Below are 24,405 nucleotides of genomic sequence, written 5' to 3'. Positions count from 1 at the left end.
TGAATGGAGGAAAGCCTTCGAAAAATATGGATTTTATTTTGAAATCTAAGAGTCATAATTAATAATTTTTAATTGATATCTCCGCTAATTATTATCGGAGGATTATGTTAAATAGCCAAACATGAAGACGGGAAGATGACGAATCCATCGATACCTGGTTCGATGGTCAGTTCACTGTCGTTCGGGAGAAGAAGCTTGGACATAGATAGATAGATAGATAGATAGATAGATACTCAGATTTTATATGTATAAGATTAAAAATTCTTTATTTTTACCAGTTAGTATTTTAAGGTAGATGATGATCAGTTTTGAACGTAACATCTGGGGTACATGTGAACAGTTCCCATATACTCTCTATAATATGAATATCAGCATAATATGGATTTTATAAGTTTTAGAAAAGTGTGTAAACATTAATAGTTTTTCTATAGTCATCAATTCATAAGTTTATTGTTAATTATTACGTTTAAACTGTTTATTTACTAGCTGTACACACACGGCGACGCCCGTGCTAAGAATTTTAAAAATTTTCCCTTGAATACATGAACCACCCCTCCCCCTGCACACACCATTAATAACAACAGTAAAAGTTCCTTTGCAGTTTTATCTTACTGCTGTTATATACGCGGTAGTTTGTGTGTATGGTTATTAAGTGTTATACTGACAAAACAAAGGTTGGAACTAGCCCTTTTGGTAGGGGTCCACGCCATAAAAATGTTTGGGAACTTCTTCTACTTTGAAGCATATTTTAAAGTACAGTGAAACCTCCGAATAGCGGACAGTCAAGGGACTAGAAGTTTTGTCCGTTATTGGGAGGTGTCCGCTATTAGGAGGAACTACTTAATTTACCTTTTTCAAAATGGGCTGTTGTTCCCTTTGTAGAACACAATCGAAACAATTGCGAAAGGTTTACTACATTTTACTTGAAATGTAATAAATCTGTTTTTTCTTAATAAAGGTATACTAACAGCACACACTTGTCTTAAAAAGCATTTAATCAATTAAAATAATCAGTTAAAACATTACAGAATCCAAAACATTAATTTTTTCTTTCAATGTCAGTCTCTTTCTTTTAGTTACCATTTTAAAACTCAAATAATATTGTCACACAAAAAAAATAACTAAATCAACACGCCTTTAGGAAAGTTTGCAACTGCAAAGCTACGATTGCTGCATGAAAAGCTGGTTCGCTTGCCTCTCAATTCATCTCAGGGTATGAATATCCCATTACCAACGGCGGCGATTCGGCGGAGCAACTCCCCTCCCCCCCCCCACGCACACTTAATATGGTTCATTTATTTTATCTCGAGTATCACTATTACATGATTGACAGTTGGCAATATGACTTTGAATATGGGCAAATATTTTTCATGTCTAAAAATTAAACAACCCAACGAAATTACGGCCCCGTAAAGCCGACTACTACCGGCGCCGGTCTGCTCAATTGCATCTCCCGAGAGACCCAGTTAGAAAAAGCGCCCAGTTTCCTCTTTTTACTTTCTTCTATATCTAATACATAGAAGAAAGTATTGGATTCGTGCAAATTTTCGAATTTCGAATTTTGACGGATTCGAACGTTTTGACGTGTGCTGAGTCCATTTCGACTATTTTTGGAAAATGTCTGTCTGTCTGTGTGTGTGTATGTGTATGTGTGTGTGTATGTATGTGTGTGTGTATGTATGTGTGTGTGTATGTGTGTGTGTCACGTCTGTGTGTGACCAGTTTTTTGTGGCCGCTCTACAGCAAAAACTACCGCATGAAATCGAACGAAATTTGGTACACATATGTGCCCCTATGTGAACTTGTGCCCATTGGTTTTTGGCGCGAATTCCTCCAAGGGGGGTGGAGCAATGGGACGTTTTTTGAGTTATGCGTGATTGCTATTCCTCAGGAAGTAACTGGCGGAATCAAACAAAATTTGGTCCATATGTTGCCCCTAACTGGAGCAGGTGCTGAATCAATTTTGGTGTCAATAGCTCAAACGGGGGTTGAGTTATAGAACGTTTTTTTGTCGTCAATTGTGACTGCTGTATCTCAAGAAATAACGAACGGAATCAAACAAATTTTTTTTGACAAGTAGCCCTTAGTGGGTATAAGAGCTGATTTTATTTTGGTGTCAACAGCTAAAAAGGGGATAGCGCAATCGCCCGTTCTTTTTTTCCATTGTGAGTGCCCTATCTCAAGAAGTAATGCTACATTCTGTTTGAAATTTGGAATATATGTGAATACATACGTAAACAGGCTTTGGTTCAATTTTGACTCCAATAGCTCCAAAAGGTGTTGATTTTTTTTTTTTTTTTTGCAAATAAAAATAGTTTTATTAATGCAACAATAAGAAAGATAAATCGTAATAGATTGTCGTCTGCGTATTTCTCGTGATTTTAATTGTATTCAAATGATCGGAAATATTATCTCAATGAATTAAAATTTTTAACTGTTGCCATCTTATGTTTTTTAATAAATAAAATATTTGTAATTAATTCAAGTAAGGCTTTTAAAGTAACTTTCAATTTTCGCTCTTTGCTTTGCTTTTACAATAATTCAGACATTGGGATGGTCGTCAAGTTTTTGCATGTGTCATTTTGTTTTTGTTAGGAATATTGCTTCCTCGTCAAGCATGGGGAAGGATCAGAAAAAGGAAAAATATAGAAGAAAGTTTCGTGATGGCCACAACATACTAGTTTATCTTAACTTTTGAATAGTTATTGTGTACAAAATTCATTAAAATCTTAAGAAAAACGTACGTTAATTATTAGACTGACATCAGTTTTCACTTATCTGCTTCAATACTCTCAAAACTAGTCGTAACAAAATTATGACTTTTTTTTTTCTTTTTCATTTTTTGCTGCCCGCAAAAAGTACCATGTCTTTTAGTTCTTTTTTTTCTCTGCCTCCAACTTTTAAGCCCCAATCGCTGCCCCTGCCCATTACCAACCTTCTAATTCCAAGAAACAGTGATAAGGAAATAACGGGGGGGGGGGGGGGGGGGTTGGAATATCAGTTGTGGAGGATGAAAAACTTTGTAAGGTAAGCAGTTACTAAGATATTCTGTGAAAAGAAAAAAAAAATCCGGAAGTGCTACGATCGCAAGGGAAATTTTTTGTGAAATAACTGTCCGTTATTCGGAGTGTCCGTTATTCAGAGTGAATTACATGGAATGGGCTATATTGAAGGACTGGGACTTGCAAAATTGTCCGTTAATTAGAGGTGTCCGTTATTCGGGAGTGTCCGTTAAGGGAGGTTTCACTGTACAAAATTTTGTTGTTATTTTTTTAAGTCCCACTTGTCATCGGGAAGAAGTGAACGAGCGGAGAGCTGAGTGAAGAATTTCCCATTCTTTGGCAAGCCCTGTGAAATTGTATACTCTGACCTTCAACGGGAAAACTCTGAAACAAGGGATGCTTTGCTATGGTTCTTACCTCTCTATGTTCGTTCTGAGGATACTTTTTTATTCTTAAGTGTTATACTTAAGGAGGGAAAGAGGCTGTTCGGCGCCAAAAGTAATTGCGTGACGAAACAGTGGAATGTCTTAATGAATTGCGTGAACTTTAAGGAGAAATAGGGGGCACTAAAAACTCTCTATTTTGAAATTCTTGGGCATATTTTTCCGAATCATGTTAAAAAAATAAAAAAAAAAAAAAGTTTTCCCTGTTTTTAATGCAAAAACACAATGTGGATCAGAATCCCAGGGGTGCTCATCTGGGGGGGGGGGGGAGGTCACGGCGCTGACCCTTGCGCCATTGAAATTTTTTAGGGGGGACGTTTTCTTGGGTATTTTTTTTCTTTTTTTAGGGAAGTCTTCGCGGTGTTTAAGAGTGAACTCAGGGGAGAGGGGTCGTGGGCACCCCTGAGAACCCTGCAATGAGTTTTACATCATATTTTCTTTTAAGTTTGAATCAGAATTCTCCCGAGGAAAAGAAAGTCATTTCTAGAAACGAAATTTCCTGGTCCATAGGGAGACCGAACGGCCGAACCCAAGACCTTCACGTTATTAGAACGGCCGCGGCGGTGGCGCTCTAACTCAGCCAATGGGCCTTTGTCTACAGACGCAATGCCAGGCCCGTTGTTTCAAAATTTTCCAGGAAAGGTGGGAAGGAGTATACCCCCCCAACTCAAATTTTATCGAAAAAAATAACAAAAACCACATCCACTTTTTATTTAAAAGCAGAAATTTTTCAAAGCCATGGAGGTACAATTGAACGTCCTAAATGACGAACCTGTGACATTAGCACAATGCGTGATTAAATAAAAGGAATTGAAATAGATACCTATAATTTTGAGAGATTTTTTTTTTTTTAAATTATATCGCGATTTGTCATGTTAAAATATTTTCGCTTTCGATATCAATTCAAGAACGGTATTGTAGAACATTCTGAACGCACTGTAGTTCAGAAGCTTGCAAGGAATTTCATTTCCATATTCATGTGCATCAGAACTCTGCGGAGGAAATAACATTCTGTGACCCATGGGGCGATCGAACCAAAGACCTTCGCGTCATACTAACTGAGCTAAAAATGCTTTCTCTCGCGAGATGCAATTCATAAAAGTAATGCTTAACAAAAAACTAAGTGAGTCAATTTTTTCAAAAAAATCGCCACATGTGAATTGTTTATTTTTCGCCAAACGCTATGTTTTCTTTTTTTTTTTTTTCCTTGGCTTTTTTACTTTCTTCTATATCTAATATATAGAAGAAAGTATTGGATTCGTGCAAATTTTCGAATTTCGAATTTTGACGGATTCGTACGTTTTGAGGTGCGCTGAGTCCATTTCGACCATTTTTGGAAAATGTCTGTCTGTCTGTGTGTGTGTGTGTATGTATGTGTGTGTGTGTGTATGTACGTGTGTCACGTCTGTGTGTGACCAGTTTTTTGTGGCCGCTCTACAACAAAAAACTACCGCATGAAATCGAACGAAATTTTGTACACATATGTGCCCCTATGTGAACTTGTGCCCATTAGTTTTTGGCGCGAATTCCTCCAAGGGGGGTGGAGCAATGGGACGTTTTTCGAGTTACGCGTGCTTGCTATTCCTCAGGAAGTAACGGGCGGAATCAAACAAAATTTGGTCCATATGTTGGTATTAACAGGAACAGGTGCTGATTCAATTTTGGTGTCAATAACTCAAACGGGGGTTGAGCTATAGAACGTTTTTTGTCGTCAATTGTGACTGCTGTATCTCAAGAAATAATGAACGGAATGAAAGAAAAATTTATCGGCAAGTAGCCCTTAGTGGGTATAAGAACTGATTTTATTTTTGTGTCAACAGCTAAAAAGGGGGTAGCGCAATCACCCGTTCTTTTTTTCCATTTTGAGTGCCCTATCTCAAGAAATAATGCTACGTTCTGGTTGAAATTTGGAATATATGTGAATCCATATGTAAACAGGCTCTGTTTTAATTTTGACGCCGATCGCTCCAAGAGGTGTTGATTTTTTTTTTTTTTTTTTTTGCGAATAAAAATATTATTATTAATGCAACAATAAGAAAGATAAATCGTAATAGATTGTCGTCTGCGTATTTCTCGTGATTTTAATTGTATGGAAATGATCGGAAATATTATCTCAATGATTTAAAATTTTTAACTGTTGCCATCTTATGTTTGTTAACAAATAAAATATTTGTAATTAATTCAAGCAAGGCTTTTAAAATAACTTTCAATTTTCGCTCTTTGCTTTGCTTTTGCAATAATTCAGACATTGGGATGGTCGTCAAGTTTTTGCATGTGTAATTTTGTTTTTGTTAGGAATATTGCTTCCTCGTCAAGCATGGGGAGGGATCAGAAAAAGGAAAAATATAGAAGAAAGTTTCGTGATGGCCACAACATACTAGTTATTGATGCTTTCCTGATAAAATTTTATGAATTGTTGAGAAAATTATGGCGTTTCCCACAAAAAAAAAAGAGAGAAATATAAGCAAATATTGAATAGGAACCCTGAGAGTACCATAAAACCACAAGACACATGACCCGCCTCTCCACCCTTAAAGTTGGCAAAAATATTGAATTTCCAGAAATTTCCGATAGGAAGTTGGTTTACCAACCTCAACTACGTACCAGTTGCGAGCGTGTTGTATTTTTTATTCGTTTCTCCTGCGGAACAAAAGTTTTTTTGGAGAGTGGAATCGCAATGGGTTAGGTGGGGAAGACATTTCCTTACATATAAAAGAAATACTAATTCGGAACAGGTTAAATTATTTTTTCTGTGACTATTTCTGTTTTTGCCTTTTGCGTTTCAAAACAATTATACACGCTTTGTGAGCTACCCAACAAAAATATTTTGAGGAATAGGAAGAAAGATTCTGGAAAGTTATTATTTCATTGCAAAACTTTTAACACTACATTTCGGTAAGTAAATTTTCTTTTATATGCTTTATTTTTAAACATTCCTGAGAAGCAATCGGTGCTTATAAGTTCTTAGTGCGTGTATTTTTGGTTTCTTTGGCCTTCCGTAACATATTTGCCAATGAGAAGAATTTGGCGGTAAAACCAAACCCAAAAATATTGTTGTGTTGTTTCAGCAGATTGGACCGCAAGAAATTAGAAAATGTACTAACTGGGTCATTCCATGCGAAATGAGCAAATCAGCTGCGGCTGGCATGTCACAGATTTCAATGAAAACTTTTATTTAGTAGACCATACATATCTATGAGGGAATGCAAAATATGGAAGTTTAAAAACTGTTTGTTGCTTTGTTATTCAAATTAGAAGTTGATGCTTACGCTAAGCCTAAATTTTCAGAGTCCATTGCTACCAGTTTGTGACTCAATAACTCCATAAATTATAAACGTACATTTAAAAAATAAATATTTCCGCATTCTATAAACAATTCTCTATCGAGAAAGAGCAAAGTAAAATTTATTCGGATCTTTTTTTGAATCTGAGATAATAACAAAGATTGAAATTTTGCCAATTTTCTACAGATTTTAAATCACTCTTCTAGCTCTTTTAATGAAAAAATAAAAATAAAAATTATTCAGATTGAAAAACTATAAATAACTAAGTATCTGCTCTAATTTAGTAACTGTTTGTGAATTTCTTGATGACGAAATTGTACTTTAAAAAATCGAAAATTTCCAAAAATTTCATTTTTTCCTCCTTTTCAGATGTTTTTTTGAAGATGAGGGAATGCTCTAAATTTACTTAATTTTTTTTACATAACATATTGAAGTGTCTTTTAGCTGCTACTAAATTTTAATCATTGGTATCAGCGTATTTTTGTTACTAGAGTAACTTGAACTAAGGTAAAATTTCATTAATTACTTCTTTTTATTTTGTAAGTTTAGCAAAACTAACCATTTCTTTCGTGTTTCATTTTCTCAAAAGCATGTTTATGAAGTACAGTCTGATATGTAAATTTTTTTAATTGAAAAAAATGCTAGTTTTACTTGCTTTTGCATCATTTAGTTGTTTATCCAATTCTTTGAATTCTCGTAATTTCACATAAGGGTAAATCCATACAGGGGCAATTCCATGGTGTCGGACGTAAAAAATGAAGAAAAATTTCTCAGTTTTAATTCCATTTACCAAATATAAACTGTTCCAAAATGATCAAATTTATTTACAAGATACTTACTACATCCCACTGAATAAAAAATCATGTTAGTTTATCAAAATAGATTTCTAAAGTATAAATTAAAAAAAATTAAAGAGTTTGTGTCGGATGTAAACACACAAGTAGTAAAATTGATGGTTCTCTTAAAAATTATTAAAAGTCTGTGAATTGGCTTACATTTTAATTTTAAAAACGTCATAATTCTAAAGTACACTTATGATTGAAGCATATATCACAGTTTTCAAATGATATTATAAGGAATAAAATTATTTAAAAAAATATTTTTAGCTTGGTGTCGGACGTAAATTGTTCATATTGGATGTAAACTATTGCTCTTAAATGTAAATACATAACAATGATTACAGTTATAAATACGTAAATTATAGGTTACATACACTGAAACAAAATTTACCAAGTAAATTCAAAAGTAGGGTTGATTGGGGGAAATGGGACACTGGGGTAAGTCACCCCCCAAAAACTGAAATATCCATATGGTTTTTATACTTCTTTACATTGATCATGTCATGGTTCATCATAGTGATTAGTTTTGCATATATTTGGGTTAAGTGGAATTTTTTTCTAGGTCAGAGAACTTAGTCAAAAAAAAAAAAAAATCTGAACAATATTTTTTGGTGAGTTTAAGCAGCATTTTTCAAAGAAGTGTTTCCCGGTTGGCATTTGTTTTTTTTATGATCATTAAACATTCATGTACAGTTTAACTTAAAGTGCATACTGCAGTCAGAATTTTTGAGTAAAATATTATTAAACTGTTTTAGAGGAGGGGCCCCACTTACTCCGTAAAATTTTGCTATAAGACGTCCCCACACTATGGGGTAAGTAGTCCCCCCCCCTAACAGTGAGGATTTGAAAATCAAAAGCAACTTTGATGAAATATTTGTATTAGTGAAATACAAGACAACTATGATGACTTAGTAGGAATTGATAGTTCAGCTACAAAAGTTGGTGATTAGTTTTTTTCGAAACTTACATCAGATCAACATTCAACCCATATAAATCAAGATTTATATGGGTTGAATGTTGATAATGGATCTTCCTTAGCCAACTTTATATAGACGCAGTCATTTAGTGTTTCTAATTTCCTTTTACACTTATAGTTTTGGCAAATTTGCCAAAATTGATCTCAATCAACTGTATTACGTTCATTCAACACACCTTTTCTCAAAAGGGGTCCTACTTACCCCTATCAACTCTAAATGTACATACAATAAATTCACTAAGTTGTTTTTTTATGCATGTTTCACTTTAACTTTGACATTAAAGGCAAAAAAAGGAGAAACACAGTTGAAAACATATGTTATTTAAAGGAATGTAACGGTGTCAGACGTAAATGGTGTCGGACGTAAAAATTTTTTTACGTCCGACACCAAGATTTTAGTAAAAAATATTCACTTGTTACAAAATGAAAATACGTTACATCAAAGAGATTGAAATTCTTACTTTGTTCCCAAAAATGCATGTATGTAGCTTTAAAATTATTGGCTCAGCATAATTAACTGCCCATTTTGGTGTCGGACGTAAAACACTTAATGTACCCCAGAGGAATTCTTTTACAAATCAAAATGAATTAAATTTTGACACATTTTTGCAACATCACCAGCAACATTTTGTATCTTTAAATGGTTATTCATCTCAATTCATAATATTAGCATGTATTTTTTGGAAAAAACAGAATTTCTTCGAGAGTCTCCAAATATGGTTTGAAAATTCTCAAGATGTTGACCTTGGTGTAACCTGCTGTAACTTATTTATAACTGAAGTGATCAAATTTTAGACAGGCATTTCAAAATATACAACTCTTTACCTTTAAAATGACACCTCATTTGTTTACAAATTTTAATTTTGAAAATTTGATCATCTGGCTGACCTTATCATGGAATTGCCCAGAGGTTCCATACAGTATAAACTACTCATTCATGTTCAAATTAAAATAATTATTTTGAAAATTACAATACGTTTTTTCAGTATAATGTATTATATAGGGCACAATATACGTAATTTAAGAAGGTGCCATGACGTTTTCACACTTTTTATTTCTGTTTTAGTGTGTGAATTGACTAGCAAAATTGCTTAATTTCAAAGACCTGTATCTTTTTTACAAACCAAATACAAAAAACAATATGTATAACATGTATAGTACTTGAACGGAATATTCAATTGGCCAGGAAATTTTATTTTTAATTCCATCCCCTTTTGGTTTATAGGGGTCTAAAAATGTCATTTTCGTCATTTTTCCGATTTTTGAGGGGTTGTAATCTATAAAGGGTGCACAAACACACAGCAACAGTTACATATTCTTTTTAGCATGGTTCCAGGGATTAGTTTTTGTCGTATTTCATTTTGTGTTTCCGTCCCCTACGTGAGTTATCCCCTTTTGAAATGAGTAAAATTTTTACATTTGGCCTCGAACATTAACCTGTTGCCATTATTTTAATTATTAACTTACAGCTACGTAACTCAGCGTGTAAGACTATCAACTTATGCACTTTAACATCAAAGCGTTAAATTAACTGTCATAAATGTAATTCAAATAGATTTCGGCTAAAATGCAAAGGTCTAAAAGTCCCATTTTTGACTACGAAAATCACTTTTGATGACCTCTAAAAAATCAAAGGTCCAGTTGAGAGAAAAAATTAGAGTGGTTTTTAAACATCTTTCTTATGCAGCTTTAAGGGATATGAATTTCAAAAAAATAAATAAATAAATAAAAATGGTCGACGCCATCCGTCGAACGGATGGATTGTTGGATGGGTTGTACCATGTATGGATTGACCCATAAAACCAAAAAAAAAAGCTATTTTTCTGAATCTTATTTTACATTTGGAAATCAAAAACCAATATCGAGTTTCTTCAAGCAAATAATAGAAACACAGCTCTATAATCTTGTAAAATTTTAAAGTTGTCTGAATTTTCCCTCATTTGAATTTTTGTGTGTATGTGAAGGGGAAAATCAACATTTTACAAAATGTCACTAAGTTTAAAACTGATTTTGAAGACAAAGGAGTTAAAGTACAACTTCAAAAGTAAGGTATTTCTTTTATGATACTTAGCACATTATTGGGTATTAATTTCATCAATGCTAATGCATTCCTTAAAGATTGAGATTAAAAAATAAAATGCTTAATTATGAGAAAATTGAAATATTTTCAGTTTTTGAAACTCGGTTAAAAGTTAACTATAATAACTTTGAAAATTTTACTGATATCAGATCAATTACCCTACTCCATAGATTGCAACAACATATAACTTTCATGTTTTCATTAAATAGTTAATAAGATACAAGCCTTCAAAAGTGCAACATGTAACATTTATGAGAATGCTGTTCAATTTGACCAATTTTCAATCGCATGTAACTATTCAAATAAAAAATTTTAAGCAAAAATATTTTAGATATTTTTATATAGGCATAAAAGGAACCTGTATACCAGATTTCATAAAAATCTGTTACCATGCGGCCACCACTTTTTTTTTGCGAATTTTGCTCATTTCGTATGGAATGACCCAACTATGAAGAATCAGTTTATCCCCAGTTGCACCGAGATTACAAATTTCCTCCCATCTTTAATGTATCAAAAGGTATGATTGAAACTGAGAAACAAGGGGATGTAGGGGATTTCATATCGGCGAAACTGGAGGGGGACATCGAAGAATTTAAAAGGCTATTTTAACAGAAAGTCATCAAGAAAGAGTGGTCGAAAAAAATTCCTCTAAAAAAACTGTAATATAAATTCATACTCCTGTTTAAAATAATTTTCAATGTCTGGGAAACAAATGAGGTACTGCTTTAAACAATGGAATGGGTGATTCGCATTACTCATCGTTTTATTTGCCGTTGTTCGCCATTTTGAAAACCACCTTAATAGATTTTGATGTTTCTTAGGGAGGGAAATTGTTTTCACTCTTTATCAGTTTCGTTTTGGAGCACGTTCTTCTTATTTTCCTGTCTTTTTTGATACTCTTTTTTGTCTTTGCAGTAAAATGGGAACCCTTTTACCTGGAATTCGAAAACAAAATTAAATGCACAGATACATTCTACTCTCGATAATTTGATAATACCTTCATCTCGAAGTTTTCATCGGTTCTCAAACACTTGAGAGAGCTTTGGGAACTTCCCATAATTTGAACTACCAACAACTTAAACGTTTTCTGCCGATCCCTTGGGACTTCGAGTTATCGCAAGCTGACTGTAGCTTTTTTTTTTTTTTTTTTCCATTTTAAAAAGGTGTTCTTTGTAACGGCGAAACGAGAATGCTATATTCATTTTTTTTAAACGCTCGATATTGATTCTATGCATTTCAAATTTCAATGCAAAAGCAATGATGTTCAATCGGTATGAAAAACAAGAAATTAGTGAATTTTTGGCCAATTTAATTTGGTCTGCCAGTTTTATGGTGCTAGCTCATACTTGATGCTCTTCGAAGCCAAGCAAGCAACAGCGGATCAAAGAGGAGGGGAGCAGTGGCCCACCCCTCCCCCTACTAAGAGCAAGAGCGCACCCCACCCAAAAAAGCAATACCTCTCGAAAGCCCCCCCCCCCCCCCGTAGTAATTTCAATGGTACAGTCTGCGCCATGACTATTCTCCCCCCAGGTTGGCACCCCTGGGGCGAAATGGTGATCATGACCACCAGACTCCGTACTTGGGCCTAAGAATTGCACTTTGACCACCCTTCCTAATAATGACCCCCCCCCCTCCCAAAAAAAGGGGGAAAATGGATCATCCACCCTTGCAAGCGATCGCCATTAATTGCATCTGTTAGCCAAACTCTTATGTTCTTTTTAAGGTTTTTAACGGTTTAGAACTAAGATTCATAAAAACATTCTGGAGAAATAATTGCCAACAAAGACCACTGTATTTTTCACGTTCGTGAGGGTCACGTATTCTGTTGCAAGCACTCTATTTTTTCGTAATCTCACTATTTTTCGTTATTCAAAAGACTTCGTTCCGGATTTTCGAGTGTTGATTTTAATTCGACAAATGCATGTCCGGATTCTAATGTTGAAGATCTGCAAGTCTCATCTCTAATCAATCTGCATCCATTTAAAATCTTTTATTTCCGAAGTGTTTAATGGTCTGCTCTTATGTTTCTCGATTGGTTGAATCTGTCTCTGAACTGTTCATATAACTATCTTACTATATTCTGGTACATAAGTATTCCACTCGCTGTGATGAAATTTCTTGAAATACATTTTCATCAGAAGAAAATACTTACTAGTTTTAGTTTCACATCTCTCATTAAAAAATTAATTTCACATTCAAAAGCTTTCATGTATCTAAACATAAGATCAGTATTTTCGTCGAAATCTCGCCATTTAAGTTCAGCTCATCCATATGAACAGAGATCTGTAAAAAACATCAAATTGCTTACCCACTTATCTAATCTTACCCACTATGATCAATGATTTCAACAAAGTTTGCCCTATCTCTACTCTCAATAAATAATTTTTCATTTTTCAAAAAAAAAAAAAAAAAATTGTAATAAATTTTAAATATTTTTCTTTCGAATTTATAAACTGAAGTATGCGTTTATTTATTTATTTATTTATTTTTTACTGCTAGCTGTGCATGTAAGCTAAAATGCGCTCGCGTGTCATGTGTTCGCCATTACTGATTGATATATTCAACATATATTTATGTCGATCTAGTTAAAGTATAAAACTTGTGTGTTCGTTTCTGACAAATTAAAGTGTAAGCAATCAAGAATTCGGCCTAGCGATTACTCCATATTTCCAAAAGATAAAATTTTACATAAATTCTAATTCCCCTTTTCAGATTGTTTTTGTTTATTCTCAGATTGTTCACTATTTCCACTTCAAGGATCGATATTTTTTGTACTTGTATATTTTTTGCAGTAGTTTATTACGTTAATATGACCCATTTTTTGCTGTCGTGAACTGTACTTAAGGAAAAGTTAAGAGGGGCGAGAATCAATTAGTTTTAAAAGGATGGTTGTTTTACTATAAATGTGTGATTTCGGCGATTGCAGAACAAAATTGATACATTTTTTTTTAAATTTGATGTGTTTATAGATCGAAATTTTGGAAAATTTTTGCGCTATAAATTTTTAGATGGTTTTATGGTGAAAAGATATTGTATGTGAAAATTTGCCTTTTTACTTCAACGGCAGTGTATATGTAGCGTACTTTCTTAATTGGTTAATTTTTCAAAATCATTGATGTTCTTGACAGAAGACTTTGTCAAAAATACGGCTGAATTCCGATAAATTTTGACATAAAAATATTGTTCAGCAAAAAGCTGCTAAAGATTGAAATATTTTATACTGTATGTCTCTGGTTTTTCCGCTTTTGACAAATATCTGTGGACAGGATGCATTGATCTACAAAGTGAGTACGGAACTAGATACGCAACGTAAGCACTTCTGAACCAAGCTAATTTTCCCATTGTTTATTGTTCCTCGCTCTTTTTCATGTTATCTCCTTGTGTGTGTGTGAAGTTTTTTTCCCCCCTTTCGTCTAAAGTTTTTTTTTTTTTTTCGTTCTCTCACTTCTGCCATCTAACCTGATAAAGATAAAAGAAAGGTGTTTGTACCCCTCCCCAATTGTACACATTTTGAAAATAATAATAATAAAAATAGGTTTTTTTTTTTTCACAATTGCGCAATGAAACATCAGGAGTAGTATAATCACATAATCGATAATCGAAAAAGAATATGCAAATAAAATAATAATAACAATCTAAAGATTATTTGAGGTAGTGAGAAGCAAAGGGCTGAAAGTGGCAAAATTACAAATTTGGAGATAAAACAGTAGAAATGGTAAGTGAACCTCTCCTCTGACTTGGGGCAAGAGATAGTACTAGTAGCCCTGGTAGGTTCTGTTATACAACAGCATGATTTAGAAAAACTTTTCAGTGAAAGCCTACCTAAGACCTTATCTTTAAATGCGTTTTACTCAAAACTTGAAAATGTCCACTGATATCCCCTTGCTTCTCAGTGCCTCATTCTGATAACCAGGGTTGTTTGGTTTAAACCACGGTTTAAACCCACGGTTTAAACCAAGTGGTTTTTTATAAACCATGTGGTTTTTCAAAAATGTTTTTTGAAAAATTTCATTGTTTTTTTCCCAAATGTTTTCAAAAATTTAACATCATTTCAAAGAGTAAAATCTAATTAATGCAAAGAAGCAAGCAAATCTTTATAGACAAATTACAGGTTTAATAAATTTAGAAACATATTTTTAAGGTTAAGTTTGCTAAATAGTTTTTTTTTTAAATCTATGCAACTTTTCTATACATAAATATACAAGGCAGACCAACTAAGTTTTTCTAAAATGGCATAGAAAAAAAAATATAAGTAGCTCTTTTATAATTTTTTAATTATCATTCTTTTTCAGTGTTTTGCATTTCAAAATACTTGTCCAAAAAACATATTTCAACCACAACTTCATATACTACCTTATTTGCTTGATTACTTAAGATTTATTGAGATAGATTATGTACCATTGGAGCGATGCATATGTAAAAATTTCGTAACACTAGACTATTTAAATGAGAAGAGGAAAAAAACAATTAAAGAAGTTCCGGAACACTTAGAATAAGCACTGTGCGTGTTTACTTGCACACTTTTTGCATACCCTATAGACGATGCAGTCAGAGCAAGAAAAGAAAATGTATAAAATTATGAAAAAAAAACATTCATTATAACTCTGTGCTCTTATAAAAAAAAAAATAAGCTGATGTGTGCATCACACACACACATGACTTCCTTTTACTCCAATTTAATGTCATTTTAACATCATTGGCAATTTTGATGTGATTCAATAGTTTGCTCTCTAAATATCACCAACAGTGGTCAAATTAAAACCAGATTTTAAAAAAATCGCCAAGTTGGAGACAAAATTTGGCGACCAAAAGACTGGCGATAATTCGCCAAGTGTCCGCCAAATTGTAACACCACTTGAGTTTACATCGAAGTAACAATGATTTCCCCCCAAAAAGAGGCAAGACCCCTTTAGAAACAACCAAATGCAACCAAAAGGGGAGGTGCACAACTAGACCCCTCTAGGAGTCTACATACCAAATTTCAACTTTCTAGGACATACCGTTCTTGAGTTATGCGACATGCGTACATACAGACGTCACGAGAAAACTCGTTGTAATTAACTTGGGAATCGTCAAAATGGATATTTCGCATGTCTTACGTTTTTAGGCACTTATCCACGTGTGGTCGAGTCGAAAAAAAACTCAATATTAATTCGGGGTTGAGTAAAATGGAAATTAAGGTCGATTTTTGAGTGAAAATTATTTCGCGAATAAAATACTTCCTTTTTTGTAAAAGGTAGTAAAAAGGTAATGCCTAATTTTCAGCTTTAAAAGAACTTTTTTTTTGGGGGGGGGGGGATCCTAATATAATAAAAGAAATCTCATGTATGAATGGTAGAAGAATAAATAAATATTAATTTTTATGACAGTCTTCATCATTAAAATATGTTAAAAAGGTATTTTCATTTGAGTTTGTACTGAGGCTTTTAATTAAAATGATTTTTTTTTCTTTGATGAAAAAATTGTAATCCTAAATGCGTTAAACCAAGAGAGATAATATCTACAATGGATAACAATAATTTTCTGAAATCTACCTTATCCAGTTTCTGTAATTGTTGTCACTGATACATTAGGTAAATAAATTACTTGATTTGTAACTTTTTTTTAACCTTACAGCAAAATATGCGTTGATCTTATGATTTTTAAAGTTGTATAATGCACCTACATTAGACTTACATGTATGATTCATTTGTAGATACTGCGAAATACTTTTCATGTTCAAGAATGCATGATTTTAATTCATTTTTGTTTATTTATAGTAGATATTTATGATTATGAGGAAATTTGCAAGAATTAATTCTTGGTTAATTGTAATTAATAATGTCCGAACGATTGCAATAAATTATTTCTTTGATTATTTATACCGAGACCCATTTACGCATTGTATTTTTTATAATAGTTAAAAGGTTTTCAAACAATATTCTCCTACAGATATCTCTTAAGTATGAGGGAATGAAATTACAAGATTTTACTCTTAATTATTAAATTAATTACAAATTAATTTAATTATTAAGTAATTAGTTACAAATATGAATATTAAACATTCATTAATAATTAATATATAAAATCTTCATGATTTTCCTAAAATAAAATTGTTTTTCTTACCAATAGTAATAAAAATTGTAAAAAAACGGGGTTTTTTTTTGGTTTATTTAAAAAAACGGTTTTTATACCAACCCTGCTGATAACTGAAGTGAATGATAACTTGATAACAGCTCTTAAAAATTGCAGTTGATCTAATTATCTTCATATTTAGGTCAATAATAATACGTAACAAATTAAAGTTCAGGTGCTTGCTCCTCACACCTTGATTGAACCTTCAGAAGTGTGTTATTATTCATCGCAGAAAAGTTTATAAATTTTAATTTTTTTTTTTAAATCTTTATATCTTTAAACGAGCAATTCTTGTGACTGACTATATATATATATATATATATATATATATATATATATATATATATATATATATATATATTGGGATGATCTTTATTTTTGAAGTTGTAGATATTTTACGCGACGCCCCCTAAATTTGTTCCATTATACAAATAAATGATTCTTGCAAAAGTTTAAGTCAATCCATGAATGACCCGTGCCCCTAGTGCCCCCTTTTTTGAGTTTAAAAGAAAAAAAATCCGGATTTTCTCATTTTTATGTAAAAAATACTCTTACGTTTTATATTAAAAGTAATTTTGAGTCTCAATCGATGCTGCTACTTACAGACCGAACAGAGGGTACATGTACTTGTACACCAATGGCCTTGGGTCAGGCATTTCGCTTTTCTGCGCTCGTTCCAAACCAAGCGGCAGGGAAACATTTCTTTCCACCAAGATTAACCCAAAGGATTCTAAGAGCCATTAATGAATGATTCTTTGGCAACAACAAATTGATTTCTCCAGGCTTTGAGAGTGTAGATTTACAAAATTTCCTTTGTCTGTAATGGGTGTGACAAATAGGGTCGCTAGGCTTCAATGCTATAAATATTATTGATGGCAATTATATTTTAATTTTCTGTTCTTTAGTTATAAATATACTTAAATGTTTAAGAAATTTTTAATTTTTAAAATATAAATTTCGAAAAATCCTCGATTACTTTAACATAAAAATGTACTATATGTTCAATATCCGAAATATGAATTAAAAAAAAAAAAAAATCCAGATCGGAATAATGAAAAGTACAAATCTATACTTTAAATTATTATTCTTCTATTTCAATACATAGTCCTTCATTATCATCAAATTCTTCTTGCGATTCACAAGATTTAGAAATCGAAATGGGTATCGATCCTAACCTGTTGAATCTTGTTTCTTCATCTGTTCTACCGCAACGCAAAAAAGCTTGACAACTATTAATTGTTCGCCTTTTAGCACTCTTAGAGAAATGCCATATTAGGGATAAAACTGCTGATGTTCATATATTAACAGCATATATAGATGCAGTAGGTTTAAATCAAATGACATTGTGATCAATCGTACATCCCTGAAGAGAGAGAGCAAGGTAAAATCTTCGAGAGGTAAAATCGAATTTCATGAATCTAAGCTTAGATTTTGTAGTTATGCACTGGGATACAAAGCTACTTCTAGATGTAACTAGGAAAAGAACGCCAATAGGTTTACCGTGATATCTTCAGGTCCCAATGTTGAACAGCTACTCGGAATTCCTGAGATACCTTCAGGTACTGGACTTGAAATTTCTTCAGTTGTATATGATATCTTTGATGATGGCTCTTTATTGCTAACTGTTCAAGCTGTAGTAATTGAAACAACGGTTTGCAATACCGGCCGTATAAATTGTGCATGCAATTTTTTAGAGCAAAAATTGAACGGTGATATATTACATTTGGATTGCCATCATCATGCACTTCAAATCGTACTGCAGAGTGTGTCTATAAAGTTCTTGCCTTTCTTAGTTCTAGACCCAATATTTCATTATTTAGGCGCTTCAAAGTTTTGCGGAAGGATCTCCATCATTCAGAACTTTAAATGTTTCAATCAAGGTCGCATACCACTTAAATTCTAAAAGACGATGTTGATGACATATTATTGTTCGTAAAAAGCGGAATTATGAAAGTCCTCTTTCCCTTTAAGATTAATAGAATTCTCTTAACTTGTAATAATATTTCTTGGTGAAGTCCCTCTTAGAGGTAATTGTTTTCGGCACCCTAGAGCTTATATACCTGAGCCAGATGGGTGGCAAAAGTAATTTGTGTTTGAAAATTTATATATTAAGAAATGGTTTAAACTGATCTTACATGAAGAGTAACTGAACTTAAATGCTGGTTTTACAATTAAAAGCTGTTTGAAGGTATGGTTTTTCGCAGCTAACCCAATCGAGGATCCTTTAAATAATATAATGTCTAAAAAACTAACAGCGTACAAACATGATGACAAACATGCAGCAGAAGAAGAGATTGGAAAATTTATAAACCACTCATGGAATTTAGGGGATGAACTTGTTGCTTTGTCCATATTGGATGAAGAAATTAACTTCGAAGATAGGAAAAGACGACTCCAAAAAATGCTTGCGGATAAGGAAGATGTGTCAGATGACTATAAAAAATTTTTAGATAACAGCAGATGGAATACTTTCTTAGTAAAGATCATCCTCTTTATAGAATCAATTACAAATCAATAAAACTCTTTTATGTATTACAAATACCAAAGGATATTTTCCTACTTGATCCTGATTCATGGCAAAATGAAGGAAGCTATTTAAAGGGAAGAGAGATTGCTAAAATGCTGAAAGTTATGAATGATACAACTGAAAGAGGAGCACAATTAATCGAAAAATTTCACAACCAATTTACCAAACATGAGTCACAAAAGCAATTTATTTTACAGACAGTCCAAGTCTGTCGGGGGGAAAAATGCGCCCAATCGAGATACGTTGAAGAAAGCGTACGATTAAGGTCAAGTTTCTAATGCATTATTTCATTCTTATTCAATGTAAAATTTTTAGATCATGTAAATTAATTAAAAAGATTAATTTTAGTGGTACCTCTTTGTAAAAATATTTTTCAAACGTAGGAGAAACGATGTACTGGGTCTGAAGTAAAATCTCGAAGATTTGTGGGAAAATTATCAAAAGTGTTAAAATTCAACGGCCTAGGGGCACATGTTATTATTGACCGATCGAGTTCAAATTTTGCACACGTTACTTTTTATCATAGTGTCACAAAACTAGGGGGCGTCACTTGTTGAATTCTGAAAAAAATATTTTCACATATAAATAAGGACCACCCTAACATATATATGTGTATATTATATACAGTCCTGTTTGTGAAAATTGCAACACCATGAAGGAAGCATCATAGTTGAATGAAATTTAATACACAGTTGAGTAGTAATGGTACAAATAAATGATTATATTTTCAAACCAAACAAACAATAAAAAGAGAAAGAAATTACTATTTTGTATGGCCACCACGAGCGAGACGCCGCCCAACGAAATCCCACACATGTTCAATCAGTGACATATCCGGGGAATATGCAGGCCAAGGAAGAAGTTGTACCTGCTGCGAATAAAGGTAGTATTTGACTGTCCTTGCGACATGTGGACGAGCATTATCCTGCTGAAATACAGCCCCTGGCAATCCTTGCAGGAAAGGAATAGCTTGGGGCTGTAAAACGTCGTTTATGTATCGGGTACTGTTCAAATTGCGCACAATTCGTAGCAATTGGGATCGTCCATGAAATGCTATAGCACCCCAGACCATAACTCCGCGTTTTCGTCCATGTGGCGTTCGATAATGCACTCCGGAATGTGCCTTTCACCGGCACGAATTTGGCCATCATGGTACCACAAATTGAAGCGGAATTCGTCAGAAAAGACGACCTGCTGCCGATCAGCACGCCAGCTCCTATGCACATTGGCCCATTGTAGCCGCAGGCGGCGATGGTTTTGCGTGAGAGGAATCCTATATAAAGGAATCCTTGCGCGCACCCCACGCTGCAGCAGACGTCTCCGAATTGATGAAGCACACAATGAAACACCTGTAGCTATTGACCACTGTGCTGCTAATCGTCTAGAAGAAGCTGTGCGGTCCGTGCACGCACCAGGTGTCTGTCATCGAACGCTGACGTCACATTTCGGGGTCCACTCCCGGATTTCCGAGCTGTCCGACCCTCGTCCGTCCACTGCTTCCAAACACGCATGATTGTGCTGCTGTTACGCTGCACACGAGCGGCTACTGCACGATAAGACAATCCAGCTTTACGAAGGCCGACGATTCTGCTCCGTTCAAACTCCGAAATTTGCTCAAATTTCGCTTTCTTTCGTCGAAGAGGCATGGTAAAGATTCAGTTAACGTTTACTCTAGCATATAACCACCGATAATCATACACGCCTCTCTACAGCCGTCTATTTATATTCGGTTCGATCCGCCGTTCAGAGGGCGCTGCTATATATATACATATATAATTTCCTATCTCCGAAACGGCTCTAACGATTTGGATGAAATTTTGGAATTAATTGCAATTTTGCATTCTAAGGTCATCTACATCAGTGTTTCTTCTGAAAAATGCAATTTTTTACAACAAAAAAAAAAGGAAAAAAAAAACTTTTTTTTAAATATAAAATCTGCTTAAGTTAAGCCTTGAAAAAAAAAAAAAACTATGAATTGACACGTAAGGCAAACGACTCACAAACACAACAATGAAAATTAGTCTGGTCTTGGTTTAAAATTTCAAACTTGCTTAGGGTTGCCAGGCTTGGCTGATATTAGCCACTTTCGCTAATTTCAATAATTTCAACCACACTTGGCTAAAAACAAATTCAAAAGCATTATATAAGTCAATGTTAGGCTTTTATTTTAGTGACACTATTGTCTGACTGTCTTAATTTATTTTCTTCTTTACACTTCAAATAGTTTTTGTTGCATCAGTTAAAAAATATAAATTTTATTTCGAAAAACATATGTTTTAAGATAATGTTGGAGTGGTTTGTGGATCATCAGTTTTCATGGACAACACGCTGTATGTAGCATTTTTTGGCGTAAAGTGACCAACTACACTAAAAGTATTTATTCCAAACGAAAATCTTGATTGGAATAAAATCGTGAATCACAACATAGTATAGAAGAATGTATTTGGTCAGAAACCTTTTTCACCGTAGCAAAATTGACTCCAAGTTCAAAATCTTATAATTAATGACGGGAAAATTGTATAGTGGAAAGAAAAATGCCACAGATAGTTTCAAACAAAATGTTGAATTAATTACATTCAGAATCTTCTTTATTTGGTACTTTTGTGTTTGTAGTGAAATGAGTGTAATGCTGATGAAGTGTTTATATCTCTCGTTTCTCGGAAGCATTTTCAACAATTGGCGAAAACTTTAATATTTCGTTAACGTTTTGCTTTTAAGGTACATTTGAAAGAGTACTTCGAACTTTAGAAAAACAGGATTTCACAAAAAAAAAAAAAAAAACTCTTTTAAAGCGGAGCGATGCTCAGTCGTTCAGGTACTTTTTTTTAATTTTTAATGTTGGTGTTTTTAGTTCCACCCAATTCCAGAAAAAAATAATTCCTACAAAAAATGAATTTTTTTTTTTTTTTTTTTGAAACGAATGTTAATGATCAAAGTCAAGTATTTCCCTTTAATACACATCAGTTAGTTTTAGAAAAATAAAAGAATAGAAAAAAAAATTAAAAAGGTACTTTTTATCAATTAATTTATTTTTAGTTTAAGAGTGACTGGATGAAATTGCTACTTAATATACAACATATATAACTGATTATGAATTGATGTTTTCAATAATATCGATGCTCACCAGTGTCAAGTTATGATTTTTTCAAGCAAGAGGGAGGACAATGTGTTCAAAAATGTCGAAAACCACTTCACTAGAACACTAGATTATTCTTTACCCTGAATTAAATTTTATCGCCCATATTTAACTCAAGTGTTTAAAAGCAGTGTTCATACTAACTGAGCCAACCTCTGGCAACAGCATAAGTGCCTAAACTTAAATCTACACACTCGGTTATTACTTGGTGGTCATTACATTTCATTTTTTCACTACTACATAAGTAGCCCTGCTCAGAGCCTGATTACCGCAGGGGCATGCGGGGCACAGGCCCCTCTTCTTAGATTTCTGAGGGGCCCAAAATCCCCTTAATTTATCATGCTAATTAAAAATAAATGATGCTTTCACTCAGAACCTAGAGTGCAATGATATCATTGATATTTTAGCGAATGCTGAGACAAGGAAAAAAGCTCTTATTTGTTGATAAAAATTCCTGTTAAAAACTTGATCTCTCTGCAAATCCTAAAACCACTCCAAGTTTAGTCTGTATTTACTATTAAAAGTTATATCATAGATAACTTTGATATTTACGGTTAACTTCAACGGGCAAAGATTAACCACATCGAATATAATTATCGTGTACTATATTTCTTTTACTTTTTAAATGTATAATACTATATTGTGATATGAGGTACTGCCAAATTTAGCATGGTTGTGTTAATATGCAATTATCGAAATGTTTTATAGCTTCATTATATAGAATACGCGGGAATAGGAGGGGGGCGGCATAAAATGAATTTCATGCCCAGTGTCTTCAAAAATCTTAGTGGGGCACTAGGGGGACCTTGAATTAGAACTGTGACCCATGTCAATATCAGAATGATCGGGCTCTGGCCCTGCTAATAAAGTTTAGGTCTTTCAAAAGACTTTGATACTCCTTCCTGTTAGTTGTATGAACATAAATTATTTTTCAGACTTTTTTCGCAATTTCAGACTTTTATCAAATTTTTTACGAAATGTTCAGGCTTTTGATCATTTAAAACTGTAAGGTTCAATTTTTATTAATACATATTGACATTAATGATGGTAGACTCTGCCAACATTTTGCTCTAAAATTCACCTTACACCAGTCTTTTCTGCCCGTTTTTTTGAGAAGAATCTCCTGTGAGCTACTGCTTTGTTTACGAAACGTTAATGTACGATCAGGAATTAGTAGTTCTGAAATTGTTAACAAGCTCCTTTATGTATAGTATACCTTTCCTTTAGAATTAATCTCCATCGTTTTACTCTATTTTAAGAAAGTATATGAATGCGGTATTAATTTTTTATTATTATTTTATTTTTTTTGCAAAATAAGGTTTCACACAGTTTTTTTTTTTTTTTCAAAACTAGAGTCTTTTTTTTTTTCATGAATGCTCTCATGCTTGTTTTATATTTTTTAAATATGCCCCTGACTGTACATGGGTTTTCTCGTTTTGATTGTTTTCCCTTTCTTTTTATTATATGAGTCTATTTATTATCTATAGCTGCTATATTTTTATGAACAATGCTTAAACTGACAAGAAGTCTCATGTTAGTTTCCGTAATATTATTTAACTTTGAAACTACAGTGCCGTGGTTGTATTATTTACAGAACCGTTACAGTCAAGTTCAGCAAAGGTCAGACAAAATGGAGATGGAGATAATGGAGTCAAGGGTGTATCGCACTCCAGAACTCAATGGGGATATTTCAGAAGATGATGATCCAGAAGGTAAGTCCTTTATTTTTTATCAAAAAAATAAGAAAATAAACAATATCCTTTATGGGGCTTTTAAGTATTCAAGCATAAACAAAAACAATTTATTGGCCAAAGTAATTTACCTTTTAAATGCATGATTTAAGGTGGTATATAAAATTTTAATTTTTGCAAATGCTTATTTTCAGAAAATACAGAATATGGTAAGTCTAACCAGAGTAAATCAAAGATGTCTATGAGCAGGCTGGGAACTATAAATTTTTGGCCCCTTTGGCAACGAAATCTGTAGGGCCCCTACCCAGAGGCC

General features: G+C 33.4%; 1 protein-coding gene across 1 annotated transcript in view; it reads left to right on the top strand.

The window, feature by feature from the left end:
- LOC129224622 (unconventional myosin-XVIIIa-like) overlaps positions 1 to 24,405 on the top strand; it is a 190,833-nt gene that overhangs the window by 134,976 nt on the left and 31,452 nt on the right. The window contains 1 exon segment of the mRNA XM_054859106.1: positions 23,996 to 24,113. Coding sequence (XP_054715081.1) covers positions 23,996 to 24,113 — 118 coding nt within the window.

This window comes from Uloborus diversus, chromosome 6, assembly GCF_026930045.1.
Source record: "Uloborus diversus isolate 005 chromosome 6, Udiv.v.3.1, whole genome shotgun sequence".
In the NCBI taxonomy this organism is placed as follows: domain Eukaryota; kingdom Metazoa; phylum Arthropoda; class Arachnida; order Araneae; family Uloboridae; genus Uloborus; species Uloborus diversus.
The sequence above is the reverse complement of the archived record's forward strand: the minus strand, read 5'-3'. Positions and strand labels throughout refer to the sequence as shown.